The following is an 18,307-nucleotide window of genomic DNA, read 5'->3' as shown; positions in this document are numbered from 1 at the left end:
GCCCTTTTCAGCTCGCCGCAGGCAAAGCCAATTCTCTTACAGGGCCTAGAATTTTTTCTTTCAACAGGAAGACTGCTTTGAGTTAGGTGTAAGTAGCTTAACTTGTAAGTAACTGATCAAGACAGCTAAACCGGTGATTAGGTAGTAGTATGAGAGTCAGAGGTAATTTTAATTTAGTATATTTGCGTGAGACGGCATAGCAAATGCCCATGTTCTGTGAAACGTGAGCCTTTTGTAGCCAATGTTCTTAATAAATAGGCCTACGCGGCTAAGTATCTTTGGAGACAAATTTGTTTCGGGGAAGGGGAAAGTCTTTGAACGTTACAAGAAATACCGTGGCATGTCCCAGCACCTCAGCCATGTTGTTGACCAACTCCCTTTTACCACCTGAGCTGAGCTCCACTTTGCCATTCATTAAACCAACACAGGGAGTCACTTTAGCCGAGTTTTATGAGCTCAACTGAAGTCTGAAACTGTGTTTTTTTAAAAAACCCCCTTGAAGGGTTACAGCTCCAGCTCCCCACTCTTGGGAGTTCTTTGTCTAAAGCCTCCTGAGCATAAAGAAAGTGTTGAGAGAGAGGGAGCACCAGTTGGCTTTGTCCTTTTAAAACCCTGTGTGCCTGTGAGGGGGTTGTGCAGTGGCTGGCGTTTTCTAGTTCACAACTGGTTAACGTTTAAAACCTGTAGTCTATGCTTTCAAAGGCAAGGTTCCTTGAATGGCAGGTAGGCAAGGCCTCTCTTCATGGCTGACGGCGTCAAGAATACTCCCCTTTGTAGACCATACGAAAAACACAAATAGCTCTGGTTGTAGGATTATTTTAAATGCTAATTAACCACATGAACCCTAGCATTCCTAATCTGGGGTGAACATTTGGCAAACATAGCAGAAATACAAGCTCACAATGCCTCACGACATGATGCGTTTTGAAGCTATTTTCGGCAAAGAGATTTGTTATAGACTATAGAGGGAAAAGGGAGGGAACCTACTAGTGTAGTCCCATGTGAGACTCTGGTCAACAGCGTTTAAGTGGTTAAAATAGACAGACATTTTAATGAATTTGAGAGCACTTACATTACATTGGGAGCAGAGATTCTGGGCCTGGATGACTCGCTCTTCTTTGCTGCCCTTGAGATTTTTTTTTTACCTCAGGGCACATTAATGTGAGATTTGTATGTGGATCTTCCCCACTGCAGTTTGATCCTGGCTTGAAGACAAGTGCGGGGCTTATCTTATGCATAGAGATAAGGGGCGACTCCCTCCCCCCCTGTCCCACATCATTCCAGGCGTAGCCCCGAGGAATTCCGCAGTCTTGTCGTTTTAGAGCCAGCAGGGCTTGTCGATGGAAGACAGACGCAAAGGAAGCGGACGGTCTTAACCGCAGATGTCCCCGAGGGCTTAAAGATTCTGACACTAGGCAAGCAGATGATATTTATCAGGTATTAAGTTAACTGTAAATATTGGGCTGTAAAAGCACAATACACCTACTGTAAAACAATCGAGGGAGTTTAGGATTTAGGCTATATTTGCACTCATATTTTTAAGTCTAAGTAGGACGATGGAGATCTTCAGATCAGACGGAAAATATTTGTTCTAATATTTTTCATTGTGGGGTTTCCAGTCTGTACCCTTTAGCTTGCGGAGTAACAAATCGCTGTTGGAGGCGGCGCTGTGTGTGTGTATGAGGAGTCAAGTCAATAGTTTGTTTGGTGGTGACAACGACCACACAGTTTCTTTTTAATAGTTTGTTTGGTGGCGACGACCACATTTTTATTTATTTTTATAGTTTGTTTGGTGGCGACGACCACACTTCTTTTTTTTTTGTTCTGGGCTATGATCCCATAGCATGGGAGGACGCCAGTCGTTCGGAGTATGGGGAAGTCTCTGGGAAGTCTCCCCATTGGCTTAAAGGATTGAAGGACAGCCAATGATGAAAAGGTCGCTAGAAAGAGTTTAGAAAGTGTTTAGTAGTTGATCAGTCTCTTCCTAGACCAGGCTGCAAGCAACCTGGTAAAAATCCACCGTTGTCATGTAATGAGCAACTTTCTGTGAATAAGCCCTGTGCAGTCATGATTTCTGCTACAGTAGGTGTTTGAGTTTAGAAGCTCTCCTTGTAAATCACTCAACGTTCTGCGTACGCCACCTGTTTCTAAATTGCGCATATATGCAATGTGGACTATTCTATTTCATGACTTGAGGGTATTGCAACTTAGAGATAGCATCTAAGTTGCTTGCGGCTATGCCTTTGGGCACAAGTTTGAAAACCACTGACTGAGCTAGGCTATGATGCCCATTCAAATGCCCCCAAAAAATGATTTGACAAGATGTTTCACCTATGAGAACGAAATTATCCTTTTGCCGAGACATGAATAATATTATGGGTCAGCAGTTTTTAATCTGTGCGATGGAGCAATGGATGCATGCCTCTCGAGCAGCTTCCGACACAGAGGTCACCCTGCTGTCATGTGGGAGCCGAGGCAAGGAAGGAGGGACCGAGAGTTAGAGAAGGAAGGAAGGAAGGAAGGAGGAAGGAAGAGAAGCGTGCGAACGAGAAAGGGATGGAAAGAGGGCAAGGAAAGGGGCTCATGACTCTCACAGGAGGAGTCTCTTACATAGATTTATTATGACAGTCAGTGGAGGCACATGATTTGGAAGTGTGTATATTTATGCAAGCAGGACTTGAATGGATTCTCCAAAGTTGGTGTATATTTATTCGGTTGTGGTGTTTTTTTATTTAACAATCTGTGCCCTGTAAACTTAATTATATAGATTTCTGTGAAGATAAGTGCCAATATCCTGTGTGTGTGTGTGTGTGTGTGTGTGTGTGTGTGTGTGTGTGTGTGTGTGTGTGTGTGTGTGTGTGTGTGTGTGTGTGTGTGTGTGTGTGTGTGTGTGTGTGTGTGTGTGTGTGTGTGTGTGTGTGTGTGTGTGTGTGTGTGTGTGTGTGTGTGTGTGTGTGTGTGTCAGGAAGCTGATGCTATCACAAGCTAATGGGTATCCTAATAAACTCAACAAACAATAATGGATAAACTTGCCTGCTATGCGTTGCACTGGACATAACCTAAAATGAACAAATTCCCGTAAGACTCAGTTCTTATTTATGTTAATAACCAAGTAAACCAGAGAAAATCTGAGCGGCGATTTGAATTAAGCGTCTCTCTGATTTGATTGAAACCGTGCCAAATGTCTTATAGTTCATACAAGCCTCTCTAGTAATCCGTCTTTGTTTTCATATGATAAAGTCATCATCCACGGTCCCCCAGATCTTCACCGCAGCAAATTATTTTTCAATGCAAATAAGTACTTTAGTGACCAAAGCCGCTGTGGGAGGCCCCGGCGTCTCTGCCCGATGTATCATCAGTCCTCCATGTGAGCGCAGGGCAGGCCCGGCCTGTGATCAGGGTTGCCAGATCTGCTTATTATAATTTCCCTGCAAGATTGTATTTGAAAATAGCCAATCTACAAGCTCACAACGCGTCGCATCGCGACGCGTTGTAAGCTTGTAGATCTGCTATTTTCAAATAGCTGATGTATATGCTAAAGTGCTCATGTGGCCCAATAGTCGCTTCTTTTGGGCTGGTTTTCCTAGACCTGGTTGCTTGTTTCTCTCACAGAATCTGGCAACACTGGCTGTGATAGACTTTGCAGTCCCGTGCCTCACCACGTTCTAACATCTGTTGCTTCGGCACACTGGAGCGCCCGCACAAGAGCCCGGCTGTGAAACACAGCCCCGTTTGTGTGTCTGCTTGCTCTGAGGGGTTGTGGGAGCCAAAACGGCAAATCTCCCTATGAGTCTCTCGACTGGCCAACCCTGTAGTAAAACAACCCCTTCAACACCCTATAATGATTCCAATCTGGCCCCGGGTTGTGGGTGATGTTAGCATGTATGTCACCCACAACATCCCTTCCCCTGCTGGCCAGAAACACACACCGACCGCAGTTCCCTTGCTCTATCTTCTCCTACGAGTTGACATCACTATTCATTTATTTACCAGGCCTTCTGGGAAAGGTCTCAGAAAGATGGGGCTGCATATCCCCTAGCCTAGGGACATGAGACCTGGAGCTGGAATGGTAGCTCTTAGTTTAAGTGTGTGTGTGTGTGTGTGTGTGTGTGTGTGTGTGTGTGTGTGTGTGTGTGTGTGTGTGTGTGTGTGTGTGTGTGTGTGTGTGTGTGTGTGTGTGTGTGTGTGTGTGTGTGTGTGTGTGTGTGTGTGTGTGTGTGTGTGTGTGTGTGTGTGTGTGTGTGTGTGTGTGTGTGTGTGTGTGTGTGTGAGACTGTGTAGAGATGCCAATGCTTGTGATTAAGGTCGATAAACCCCATATTACCTGGTATCCCTGGGTCAGCATTCCACATTTTGAGCCAGAAGTTGACCCACACTGTCTAATTAAAACAAATATGATTGTTAAAGTTGGAAATGGACACAATTTTCTGATACTGTAGTAGTGTCTCTTAACTCATTCAGTGCAACTGGACGTCTAAGTCCGTTGTATCATAAGCCCTGTGCCACTGGACGTATAAGACGTCCAAAAAAAATATATATATATATATATATATATATTTTGGGGGGGGGGGGGAATGTTCAGAACCCAAGATATGATGATTTGAAAATGTTCTGCTCCATTCACTTCTTGTTTAACTTCTTACTGAAAAAGGCTGTATCTCGGCTCCTAAGCACTTTTTTTTTTACAATGAATTTTGGCTCTGGCACTCAGAGCCAAACTGCCAGAAATAAGTCAGGCACTGAATGAGTTAATTTCTTGTTAAGAATAGGACTTTATTGGATCCAAAATGGTGTTCTATTCCTCTAGGGCTAGGCTCTTATTTGTCTAACACTGACTACTTTTCACACAGAATGTTGTGATGTTGATATTCAATAGTATGCTGCAGTTTTATTATTTTCCATTTTGAACTGCCGTAAAGGTTCCTCTTAAATATCAAGCTTTGAGAAAGTACTTTAAGTTTAACCCATTAAGACCTGGAACTGTCTCATTTTTAGATTTGAGCTAAAAAGCATTTTACACTTTGGGCTATTCAAAAATAGCAGATCTACGAGCTTGTAGATCTGCTATTTTTGAAAAATCGTGAAAATGTGTGCAAATCTTTGAATATATATATTTTTAAAGCAAACATTTTTAACTAAAATCGTTGCTTCTGGGGGGTCCCTGGAACAACATATTTTGATGGGGGTCGGCGGCCAAATACATATCATTTTGAGGGTCCTTGACATGAAAAAGATTGAGCACCACTGATATAGAAACACACGTTTTTCAGAAAACTGTTGAGATTTAGGAGACCTGTAGAATCGGCTTCAGGTCTCAATGGGTTAAGTCTTATGACCAGATACCCAACTAGATACCGCCTTTGATCAAGCATATCCCCATTGGCAGATTAAATGACCTCATGTGGCGGTTGGAAAAACGATCAGCAAATGTGTCACCAGTGAGTCACCACAGCTTTGGATCGAGTTATGGTACCTTTTATATGCCTCAAAGCCAAGGGGTTTCATGGAAAGAATGCATTTTTTAAAATCTCATGCTGGCTACCTGGCTGAAGGGTACATGGCTCAGATGCTACCAATTTAACATCATTTAAGAAAATAGCAGGCTGGAGATCAAGTTGCCCCGGCCCCCTGCCGCACACACACACACACAGTAACTTGAAATTAGGAAAGGTTAAGGGCTTTTAAACAGAATAAAGACATACACACAGTGTTACTTTTTGTTGACAGGCTACAAATGCTGCCATCGATTCTAAATGTTTTTTTTTTTAATGCTGCTTCTACGCTTGTTTTTCTTCACAGAACTTTAAGCAACAACAAGATTCAAGAACTGAAAAATGGATCTTTCATTGGATTGTCTACTTTGGAAAGATTGTGAGTACCACTATTCTTTTATTTGCTTTTGAACTTATTTGCGTGAATGGACAACAGACACTGCAATCATGCCTCTACTTAACATTGACATGGTTTTCAATACAGTTAGTCTGTGAATGTTCATCTATGCTGCTTTGAACATTTCACACTTGAATACGTATGGCTATTTTGATAGATTTGTAATTGCAAAATTGAATTGTGTTACATGATGTGGACACAGTTATTCATTTCTGAAATTCAAGTCACAATTTTGGGTGGAAAGAAAGGTTTGATGTTGTTGAGAGATGATTTTCTTCAGCTTCACTTCTGGGCCAAGGAATCTATATAGCATCAGAAAACATGAGCCTATTTAAAGATCCATCTGATTCGACGTTCCCTCGTCTGTTAAAAGTCGCAGGTGTGGCCGGTTGTGATTTAGAAGATAGGCAGACAGAAGTCAATATATGGGGAAGTAGCTAATCTTGGACCCAAGTTTTACCACCGTGCATTCCTCACCAGACATCCCAAAGTTATGTGTCCGTGAAAGATTGTCCATGTGTTATGTTAGCACAGTTGATCTAGATCTCAGAGTCTGACGGTGAGGCTGTATTTTCCTGTTCCACCTATACCAGTGCATTAGCAGGAACTATCTATCACGCCACAAGTGAAGTTTGTGGGGTTGGGGCCTCGTAAAATACACATTGGCCGTGTGCCAGTGGAAGGTCCAGGTCATAGAAAATGAGCGTGCATACCACCTAGCAATTAGCCTCAGTTAACCCATTAAGACCTGGGACTGTGTCATTTTTAGATTTGAGCTAAAAAGCATTATTTTACACTTTGGGCTATTCAAAAATAGCAGATCTACAAGCTCATAGCGCGGCACCGAGTGCCGCGCTATGAGCTTGTAGATCTGCTATTTTTGAAAAATCGTGAAAATGTGTGCAAATCTTTGAATATATATATATTTTTAAAGCGAACATTTTTAACTCAAATCGTTGCTTCTGGGGGTCCCTGGAACAAAATATTTTGATGCGGGTCCGCGGCCAAATACATATAATTTTGGGGGTCCTTGACATGAAAAAGATTGAGCACCACTGATATAGAAACATACGTTTTTCAGAAAACTGTTGAGATTTAGGAGACATGTAGAATCGGCTTCAGGTCTCAATGGGTTAAGAATATCGGTCAAATGGTGGAAGACCTTGGGAATGGTACTAGGAAACATTCATTATAGCGGAAGCCTTCAGGGTATAGCGTGTTGTCTACCTCGATAGATGCTCTGAACATTCTGAATGATGGGTGGATGGATGAGGCCTTCTTGCTCCATAAAGGTTCAGGGTTCAAATCTTTCTTGTCCTGCAAGGGAGATTTTATTTGCAGCTGGGGTTTAAAGTCACCCTAACCTAGACAGAAATCAATTGACTTTATGACAAAAAGTATTACTATGTAAGAGCAAGGTCAACAAAGCTACATTTCAGAATTAGATGCATGATCATTGGCAGGCGATTGTTGTTGCTGAAGATTTAATAGCTTGTGGATTTCCGCTTGGAGGGGAAACCGTTCACTTTGAGCTAGAAAGCTGTGTTACAAGGGAATAGAGGCAGGCGGAAGAGAGGGAAAAATATCAGCGCTTCGCTTCATTCCAGTGGACGGGTGAAGAAGACATTTTATTGAGCGCTGGTGCATGTTGTGGCTGGCAGCACTGCAATGCACTTTGGAAGGATCGTGTGAACCCGCGGTGAGATGTCATTCTCGCCGTGGAGCGAAGCAACTTGGACTTTGGGGTTTGGAATCTCATCACCCATGTCCCCCTCTCCTCTCTCCCCCGTCTTCCTTAGATTCCAAGGAAATGGCTCTGGGCCCGTTACGCAGGGGCCGCGGGTGATTTATTGCACTGGAATGGCTTCATGCTGATAAAATAACCAGACCATTAATAGGCAAGCTTTTACCCAAAGCTGCAATAACTCGTGACTGCATCGATGCGGAATTCTAAGGGCATATTTTCCCTGTCACTTCTCCAGGTCTTGTTAAAAAGGCCAGAAGTCTGTGGGAGGTATATTAGGCTAGGTTTTGGATATTGCCGGCCATCTGGTATCGGTTCAGCCACCACTGCCAAAGTGGTTGAATACGGAGCACAAACATGCCTTGAATGTCTCATAACTCGGTGAGAGTGGATGTTTCTGCGTCTGCTCCTTCACAGGAGAAATTACAACAGTTTTTTTTTTACAGCATGGCTCCTAAGGGGCGGTCTGTCTAGAAGAGCGTTTGTGTGTGCATGTGCATGTGCATGTGTGTGTGTGTGTGTGCGCGTGTCTCTCTGTCCGCGGCTAATCTGTCAAACCGCTGGACCAATCAGCGCCAAATTACTTGTGCACACAAGTGCATAAGGAAGAAAATGTGATTTCCCCCTTCTCCCCTCCCCCCACGAATACCTTTAACATTTTGTGAATTCATGATCTCATTCCCACCGTCCCTCCATATTTGGACAAGACAGACAGAGATCCACAGGGAATGCCATGCCGCTATTTGATCCTGTCTTTTTGTTTCTTTTTCTTCTCTATAAACAGTCAAATCTAAAGTGTGAAAGTTGAAACTCTGGATTCTACCGTGTACCACCTCCATGAATATTCTGATTATTGGTTGGATGTTTGTTTAACACCATGATGTTATGTATTTGACTACTACTGCATATTCTTGCTTATGCGTTAGCTTAGCATATACGCAATACGCATGAATTTACTTCAAATATTCACTGGTGGTGTGTTTAGTTCAGCCTGTGCCTGTCCTTGTGTTGACTCCCATATCCCATTAAGACCTGGAACGCATCTGTGTCACTTTAGATTACTTTGGCTATTCAAAAATAGCAGATATACAAGCTCATAGCGCGGCACCGAGTGCCGCGCTACGAGCTTGTATATCTGCTATTTTTGAAAATTCTTGTTTTTTTTGTTAGGATTTAGAAAACATTTTTAAGAATGGCCTCAGGTCTTAATGGGATATATTAGTAAGATATTCACCATCTCCCAGATTGATTTGTGGATCTGTAGGAAAAGCTCCCCCCTGCCTCTTGAATTGGGTCAGAGAGATGTTAGAGAGTTTTCAAAGCTCGGGCCGAGCAGTTAAACATGAGGCTGCACACCGGATTCGCAAGTGTAAAGAGAAAAGCTTTGATCTCTCTTTGCAGAGGAAGCCTTCGAGGCGCTATACTGTGCTCTCTCTCTGCCAACGGCTGGTCGTTCAGGCTGCAGGCTTCAGCTTCAGCCTGTCTGTCCATATAGGCTAGTTTTACCTCCAGAAAGCAGCTCCCATTGTGACGGCCCTAGACTCTCTCACAGCCCCACCCCAAGTTCCACCCACATCCAGGGAAGAGCGTTTGCTCTGCTTGCTTTGTTATTGTAATGAGGCCAAGCCAAGGCCAGAGGTGTCGGCAGCGTGATTCACACACACACACACACACACACACACACACACACACACACACACACACACACACACACACACACACACACACACACACACACAATGCCAGCTCGGCTACATGCTGAAGCCTCTCCCCCTTTCATTGGCTCCCTTGCACTCCCTCCCAGCATCACACTTCTTGCTTGCTTTCTTTCTTTCTTTCTTTCACAGTAAAGAAAGAGGTTTCTTTTACAGTAAAGAAAGAAGGTGATTTGGGTCCCCGGGTCTGTCTATATATATGCTCCTACGGTATCCAGGCTTTTCCTTGCCACATTCCTTTCTCCAACCGTTCTTATCTTTTCACAATTTTCTGAGTCAAACTCCGGTTGACAAAAGGAAGAAAGTCTCCCTCAAACTGCCCTGTATGCAGTTGTGAACACTGAGGCAACAGCAGCTGCTCTGAATGGCATGGGGGAGAATCAATTAACCCTCTCCGGCGCCCAGCGTGAAATCGCAGAGTAACTGTGGAGACCGCTGTTTCTTCGTCGGGGCCAGAGGTGTCGCTGAATTAAAATACGGGGCCTGCAGAAAAAGCCCATTATCACATTCTCCTCACAGAAATGTATTATGAACCACGGCTTGGACAAGAGTTGCATGCTAATTCTTTTTACCAAATTCAGTGCTTTTGGAGCAATGCTTCTAATTGAAAATGCAGCGAGGCTCTTGTGCCTGTGTTGCCCGCTGAACTGATTAGTAAACTGCACATGGATATACACCTCTGTACAATTATAAAGTCTGTGTGTGAAGTTGCCATTTGGAATGTGTGATGGGTTTTTCTGCATCGTACCGTTGAGGTGCAGCATTTTCCGTGAAGGATAGAAATGTGATGTACCTGTATATATTTATTTACTGTTGGAGCTAAGGTGAATTTCGCAGACGATAGAATGAGCGGGGGTTTAACAAGTAGCAATCCATCATGCCGTTCTGAGCCGCTAGAGTTTCTCTTTGCAGTGGGAGTTTTCCCTCTCATGCCAGATCTGGAATTCAGTCTCATGCTAGAAGAAAATCTTAAAGAGGTGGTGCCATGGTTTTGCACTTTTTCTGTTTTTCATGTGTCTATGAGGTTGATAGAACTTCATTAACACATTGTTGCCAAAAACGGTCCGGACCCATTTTTGAGAATTGTATACGTGGGGCCCACGTGGGGCGCTCTAACGAAACTTTGGGATCATCCAAGGAGTCTCTGAGAAGGAGAGGCCGGATGTGGATCCATGTCAAAAATCCTTCCGGTCGGCCTTTCCGATGTTAACTCCTTGACTAAAAGCTTAATATCTCCATTTCTTTTTAACGTGGTGGAAGCGAGCCGTTTTCGATCGGCGATCACTCTGCAATGGAGGATCGCGTTAGAAATATTATTGTTCCAGGCGTTAGTCGGGACCCTCCGCCGTCTCGCACGCACGCTTTGTTTACATGCACTTCCGCGTCGGGGCTTCTACAGCACGAAACGTATCAGCGTAAGTGGATGGAAGAATAGCAGGCACTGAACGTATAATATTTTAATAAACCTCTGGCACCCAATGTGTTAAGCCCCCTGGTGGTGTTTTTATGGTGTTTTATGTCTTCTCTGACTATTTTGAGTTTCTTCCTGGAGGCTGAAACCTTGAGGGTCAAACGTGCAAATAGAAAAACAGCATTTTATGACACAGTAAAATTATACCCTCCCCCTCATTATCATAACACAACAGGTGTGGGCATGAGGAGGGACTAGGACAGGTGGGTGGTGCTAAGGTGGTGGAGGAGGTCCTAAGGTGAGAACCAGGTATACTTAATGAACTGGAGGCGTGTCCACATAAAACATAATTTTAACACTTTCTGTACACTTTTTTGAAAAAAAAATCTTCCTCCTAGTATAACCATATTACCTGATGATTATGTTTTAGGGGGGGGGAAACATCACTGAAAATCACGGCACCCCGTCTTTAAAGATATTGTATGGGTTCATTTGCACATATCATGGATTTTTTGCCCCACTCTAATGTTGTTGTTGCTATGACACCTGAGTTTATCTCCAGGGATCAATAAAAGTTTATCTCATCCTTATCTTATCTCTTATGGCAAGGTCCATCCAGCACTTTGATCCCAAACAAGGATCGTTCCTCAATAATTGTTGTACTACTGTCTGTTCTCGTTTTCTTGTGAAACGTCATCAGACGCAGCCCAAGTATTGTCCCAATTCAAACGCAACTAGTCATGTTCAGTCCAAATGCCCAGATGTGAACTTTATCTGCCCAATTTAACCCATTAAGACCTGGAACTTTTAGCTATTAAAAAATATTTTTTGAAAAATCTTGAAAAAAAAAAGTTTAGATTTTTTTTCAAAAACTGTTAGGATTTAGAATTTTTTTTAGAATCGCCTCAGGTCTTAATGGGTTAACGAGGATGGATCCGCAGATGACTTCTGTGGAAGTGGAACAAACCATATGCCAGAATGCATTTAGCACCAACAAGGCCACAGTGGTGGAGGTCTGGAGAAAACTCAAAGCTAGTGTTTGAAATACTCCTGTTGATTTTCTTTGGCAAGAATTCAGTTGTTTTAAACTTTAAATCTGTGGTCATTTATCAAGATGTCCAGATTTATCTCTGGACAATGAACCCTAACTTCCTCTTTCCTGTGCAGTGCAACCCTCCTGACTAAAGTCAACTTTGCACATATGATATCTCACGATCTGTTAATGTTATGCCCAAAACACATCTATGTCTAATTGAGGCACTTAATACAACCTCTTGGCTTTGCGCCTAGCGCCAAGCTTTTCGCACTGATAATGTGCCATTTAAATCGTGAAATTGTACAACGCAATTGCATGCAGCATTTTAGACCATGTGTGGACCATAGTAGATCATCTCTAAATAGGGCCCTAAAGGTCCTTACACACCGGCGAATATGCGAATATACGCAAAATTGACTCGTTCCGAATAATTAAGACGCTTTTTTTTCGCTCCCCGAAACTGGTGTGGAAGCTTGCATTGACTTTATAAGGTTTAAAAAAAACCAGTATTATTCGCATGAAAAAAATCGCCCCGGTGTGTAAGGACCTTTAGTCTTGCTCTTGGAAGAAATCTCAACACAAAATATATGCAGACAGTAAAACTATAAAAAAAAAGCCAATGTAAATACGCAGATGAACCTGGCAGAGCTTTAATTTAGTTATTTTAAAAATCACAATGAAGAAAAAATCATCAAGTCACAAAATGTCACACTATAAACTATACAAGGAACAGAGACATTCACAGAATGAGCAGCCTCTCAAAATAGCTGCATTGGAAATTTGGAATCTCCAAAGCACGAGGAGATGGACAAACTCAAAACTATTTAGCCAGTAATTGTCTTTACAGAGTGTGAAATTAAGCAATCTTGACATGTTCCTTACTAATATAGTTTATAAACGTGTCAGCAGGTCAATTGTTGGGTTCAACCACAGGCTGTTACTTTCCCACAATGTTATCTGCAAGTCATTCCAACAACAACAGACAAATGACATGACATTATTCATTTCTTAATTTACTGCAAAGCTTTCATCCATTTTAGGTAATACAGCCAGACAGACTGATCGGGTGCTGTTAAATAATGGCTGAATTCTCACCAGTTGAAATCTGCCTTTCCCAAGGCTCACTACCATCAAAGGAATGGTCGGTTTGGTCACAATGGTGAATTAATCTGGTACATGTGATGTTTTGCCCTCTCTCTGAGCTCCAATACCACCAACATACTGTGGAACTTGAAGAACAAATGGGAGTGCTGCCCTGGGCTGAGAACAATAGTGTTGTAAGTAAAAAAGAAATCGGGTGCTGTTCTAGGATAGGGCAAGAAGTTAAGTAGTGTTAAAAACAAGACATGACTCAGTCATGTATACCAGCTTGCAAAGGACGCTACGCAGCGCGTATGCAGAGGTGTAAAGTAACTACGTACATTTACTCAAGTTCTTTACTTAAATTTTGTCCTATATATTACTCTGTGTCACGGCGATTTGAACCGACGGCAGGCGTGTATAGTAGCCTTAGAGGCGAGAGGCGTGTCTAGTACCATAGCTTGGGAGGACGAGACCGTCCGTTCAGAGTATGGGAAAGTATCCCCATTGGCTTAAAGGACAGCCAATGATCGAAAACATGTCGAGAATATGTCGTGGATGACTAGTGCTCAGTCTCTTTGTAGACCAACTCACTTAATGGAAGTCCATGGTAGTGGATGGCAGTCAAAAAACAACAACAATGGCACTCAGATTGTTATAAAATGGAAATCATTTCAATTCGGTGAGTCAGAGTATAGGCCTAATGTACTTTGGTGGTAGTATACACCTTATGGCAGTGGTTAGCAAACCTTTTAAATTCAAGGATCCGGCTCCTCCAGGCTTGGTGTCGAGGTGTCCCGAAGACACTGAACCGCTAATTGCTCCCAGCGTGCTCACTTGGAGCAGCACACTGCTCCATACAGGATGGGTCAAGTAATTTACCCTTGGGGATCACTAGAAACACCCTTTATCTTTTTTGGAAGGGCATTTATGATATTATTATGAATATTTATTACTTACTTCATTTATTGATTGACTGAATGCTGTCTCTGGCGAGCAGGGAAGTGTTCTTTAGCTGTGAGTGATACAGAGAATTTCAACTCATTTTCACAAACGACAAACAAATCGGCAAAACACAATATAATGAACAGCATATTAACACATTCGGTGCCAAAACCGGGATTTCTCGTGTTTTCAAAGAGTAGTGGTTGAGTGCCGAACACGGGAAATCTTGTGTTTTCAATGTTTTTTAGTTTTTAGTTTTTTTCCACAAGGGTGGGGAGGGGGGGGGCTAGCGCAACTTTGGAATCACCCACCGTGCCTCTTAAATGGAAGGGACAGATGGATCACCGTGCCAAAAAAACTGTCTTCCGTCCACTCCCATTCTATCTCCTTGATAAAAACCTCCGGATCTCCTTAGCTTTTTTACACGTGGTGAAAACGAGCCATTTTCGGCGCATGATCACTCCGCAATGGCGGCTCGTGTGAGAGATGTTATTGTTCCAGGCGTTAGCCTGGACCATCCACCATCATACACGCATCCATTGTTTACATCCGGGTGCTTGTCGTGGAGTCTACAGCTCTAAACAGCGCAGTGTTACAAACGTATCGCTGGCACTAGACGTATACACTGTTTTAATAAAACTCTGGCACCGAATACATTCCCTCTTTAACAGTATAGGCTACATTCCAACAGTATAGGCCATTCGTCTCTCAACAACCCCAGTTATGCTAGCTCACATGAAAAGCCCATGGCTAGCGATAAGCCCCCCCCCCCCATCATCTGTGAGCTATCCGAAGCCCAAACCCTCACAGTCCAGCCCCCTCATATCCTCCATTTTCAGGATGACAGCTCCTTAACATCAAACAGCCTTTAGAGTTGCCCAGAGGGGCCTTTTGTATACGGGCTCAGGTGGCGACTCGCTCAGCTCCCTGAACCCGCTCTGTAATGAGTGACTCTGCAGTGCCAGCGCAGGTGAACGCTGCAGGTATTCTGTGACCACAAAGCCTTTGAAGCTCCTCGAGGAGGAGGCTCTGCCTGGCACTGTGTGTGTGTGTGTGTGTGTGTGTGTGTGTGTGTGTGTGTGTGTGTGTGTGTGTGTGTGTGTGTGTGTGTGTGTGTGTGTGTGTGTGTGTGTGTGTGTGTGTGTGTGTGTGTGTGTGTGTGTGTGTGTGTGTGTGTGTGTGTGTGTGTGTGTGTGTGTGTGTGTGTGTGTGTGTGTGTGTGTGTAAGAGTGAGACAGACTGAGAGACAGAAGAAGCCCTCCTCTGATCCCGGGGGGCCAGGTTGTCGGCTGTGTGGTGATGATTGATTGCATTGGGGGGGGGGGGGGGGGTGGTCTTGTGCTCTTCTAACAGGTGTCTGCTTGGGGGGTCTGATGGGAGGAGAAGTGTGTGTGTGTGCACCAGGCTTTTTCTGCTGTGCTCAACAATTAACCATAGCAGTGAGTGGGTCAGTGGAGCTACTGGTGGTCTCTAGGTCACCGTTTCCCAGACAGTGGGTCGGGACCCATTTTCGTGGGTCACGAGTGAATATCCCTTTATTTTTTGTTTCCTAAATGTTGTCATTAATTACTATTATTTTTTTTTAAAAACTCAAAAGAAAATTCACAAATTTTCATGAGTTGGAAAAAAAGTTCAAAAATAATTTCATGAATAAAATAAGAAATTCCCTAAATTAGGAAGTAGCGAAAATAGCAGATCTGCAAGTAAAGTGGCACAAAGTGAGGCGTTGTGAGTTTGTAGATCTTGCTATTTTCGCTAGTCTGGGTCCCGGGCAAACGTCTGATTTCTCTTTTGGGTCTTGAGCTGAAAGGTTTAGAAAACACTGCTCTAGGTCTCTGTTTGGCTCAGGGCACCCCTGTGAACAACTTTTGTCATCCACGGCACCCCTGAATTACATTGTTACTTTATAGCTTACACCTTACATGTATGTCATATTACGGTACGTAAATATGTAAATCTTTCCCCCTAAGATACAGTAGCCTAAGTCACGACAGGAACACTTGAGAGAATGTCCGTTTCCATTATAGGATAGATTGAAAATAACTTTCTACATGACGTTTAACCCCCAGCATCCCCATTCTGAGGGGAAGCATTCGCCAAAAATAGCCGATCTACAAGCTGTGAGCTTGTAGATCTGCTATTTTTGGCGAAGAGATTTGGTGTAGACTGAAAAAGAACGCACCAAGTGGTGGAAAGTAATTAAGTACATTTACTCAAATACTGTACTTAAGTACAATTTTGAGGTATTTGTACTTTACTTGAGTATTTCCAATTTCCAATACTTTTACTTCTACTCCACTACATCTCAGAGGCAAATATTGTACTTTTACTCCACTACAATTATTTGAAAGCTTTAGTTACTAGTTACTTTCAGATATAAACTATGATATAATAAAACATACATTAACCACTTTAGCCGTATTTTATACATAGGCTATTTGAAAATAGCAGATCTACAAGCTCACAACGCGTCGCATCGCGACGCGTTGTGAGCTTGTAGATCGGCTATTTTCAAATATTTAGTACTTTTACTTTTGGTACTTTAAGTACATTTTGATGCCAATACTTTTGTACTTTTACTCAAGTAAATTTTTAATTCTGGACTTTTACTTGTAACAGAGTATTTTTATATTGCAGTATTGGTACTTTTACTTAAGTAAATAATTTGAGTACTTTTTCCACCACTGAGTACAGTGCAACTCAGGTCCGTTTTACAAAGTCAAATATGATCAAAGTGTTCCGCGGCACCCCTGGACCTGCGTCACGGCACCCACTTTGAGAAACCCTGCTCTAGGTTACTCTGGGTAGGCAAGATCTAGCTTTGTGCACTTTTCCTTGCTTGCTAAATTACAATCAAGAAGCCTTCATGTATGCCTTCCAAACTGTATAATAAAGGCAATCCCCTCCAAGAAAAGCCAAAAGCTCCATACAAGAGCAATTCTCTGAAGATGATTGGAGTTCTAATCCTAGATCGAGTTAATAAATCCTCTATTGGTGCCAGACATGGGCTGGACATGTAGGCTCCCATATCCACACTTTTTGGACTTGTCCAAGACTATTATTATTGGACCTCTCTATTTGAGAGACGTTTACTGACATATTTAGTGTACTACTCGATCCCTCTCCTCTAGCAGCAGCTTTCCTGGGTTTTTGTTCCAAAAGACTTATCTTTATCCAAACAACAGGCTGACGTAGTAGCTTTTGCTTCCTTGATTGCCAGACGCCTAGGGTCTGCTGGGTCTGTTCAGTGGATTAGGGATCTTATGCAAATCTTTCACCTAGAAAGAATTGAATACACTCTTTAGAAGCTCAACTGATCCATTTATTATTTATCTTATGTAGATAGAGTTAAATTGAATTCCTTTACCTTAAAGTTGGGGTCTAGGTTTGGCCGATTTTCTGTTGGACTGTATACAACGTTTTGATCTGGACTTATATGTCCAATATGGATGGATGTTCTCTTACTATTGCTATCTCTTTAGCCATTTTTTCGTTCTTTCTTTTTTCTATTATTATTTGTTGGTACTGTATGTCTGGTTAGATTTATCATTATCTGAATAATAATAATAATTATTATTGTATTTGTCTTGTCTTGGTTTATAAAGAAGTACTGGTGTGATATGCTTATGCACATTACGCAATATCTCTAAAATGTACAAATAAAGTTGTCAAACTAAAAACAAATGCTCCGAATTATGGAACAAAGAAGAAAAATATGCAAATGAACTCAATAAAAAAAAAAAGAAACAAAAAATATCCACCAGCATGCTTCAGGTACCTGTCTTCATGGAATGCACAGAGTCATAACTTACTTCTCTCTCTCTGTTGCGAGGGATTTTGAAATGTGCTTGAATAATGTGATCCTATTTATGTAAAAGAAGAGCAAAAAATAGAGAGGAATGAGAAATGGCAGTGTGTAGCTTGTGTTCATGGCCTAAAACCTGAGTGTTTGTTTTTCACAGGGACCTGCGGAGCAACGTGATCAGCCACATCGAACCAGGAGCATTCCTTGGCCTGCCAGCACTCAAGAAACTGTGAGTATACCACCAGCTCATGTTAGCAGCACCCCGGTGGTGTAAAGTAACTGGTGTGTAAAGTAACTGGTGTACTTTACGTTACGTAGTAACGTAAAGTACATTTACTCAAATACTGTACTCAAGTACAATTTTGAGGTACTTTTTTTTTACTTAACTGGAGTATTTCCAATTGTCTATACTTTTACTTCTACTCCACTACATCTCAGAGGCAAATGTTGTACTTTTACTCCATTACAATTATTTGAAAACTTTAGTTACTAGTTAATTTGCAGATATAAATGATTACATTATAAAACATACATTAACCACTTTAGCCCTATTTTATACCTAGGCTATTTTCAAACATTTTAGTACTTTTACTTTTGGTACTTTAAGAACATTTTGGTACCAACACTTTTGTACTTTTTATAACTTTTAATTCCGGACATTTACTTGTAACAGAGTACTTCT

General features: G+C 42.3%; 1 protein-coding gene across 1 annotated transcript in view; it reads left to right on the top strand.

The window, feature by feature from the left end:
- The window catches only part of adgra3 (adhesion G protein-coupled receptor A3), a gene marked incomplete at its 3' end in the record, with an annotated part of 68,137 nt that overhangs the window by 8,112 nt on the left and 41,718 nt on the right, over positions 1–18,307 (top strand). The window contains exons 2-3 of the mRNA XM_080450908.1: positions 5,800–5,871; positions 17,783–17,854. Coding sequence (XP_080307034.1) covers positions 5,800–5,871; positions 17,783–17,854 — 144 coding nt within the window. The remainder of the gene's footprint in view (positions 1–5,799; positions 5,872–17,782; positions 17,855–18,307) is intronic.

The sequence above is a fragment of the Gymnoscopelus braueri genome, assembly GCF_963280865.1.
Source record: "Gymnoscopelus braueri genome assembly, chromosome: 15".
In the NCBI taxonomy this organism is placed as follows: Eukaryota; Metazoa; Chordata; class Actinopteri; order Myctophiformes; family Myctophidae; genus Gymnoscopelus; species Gymnoscopelus braueri.
Note: the sequence above shows the minus strand (reverse complement) of the source record. Positions and strands in the feature narration are given on the sequence as shown.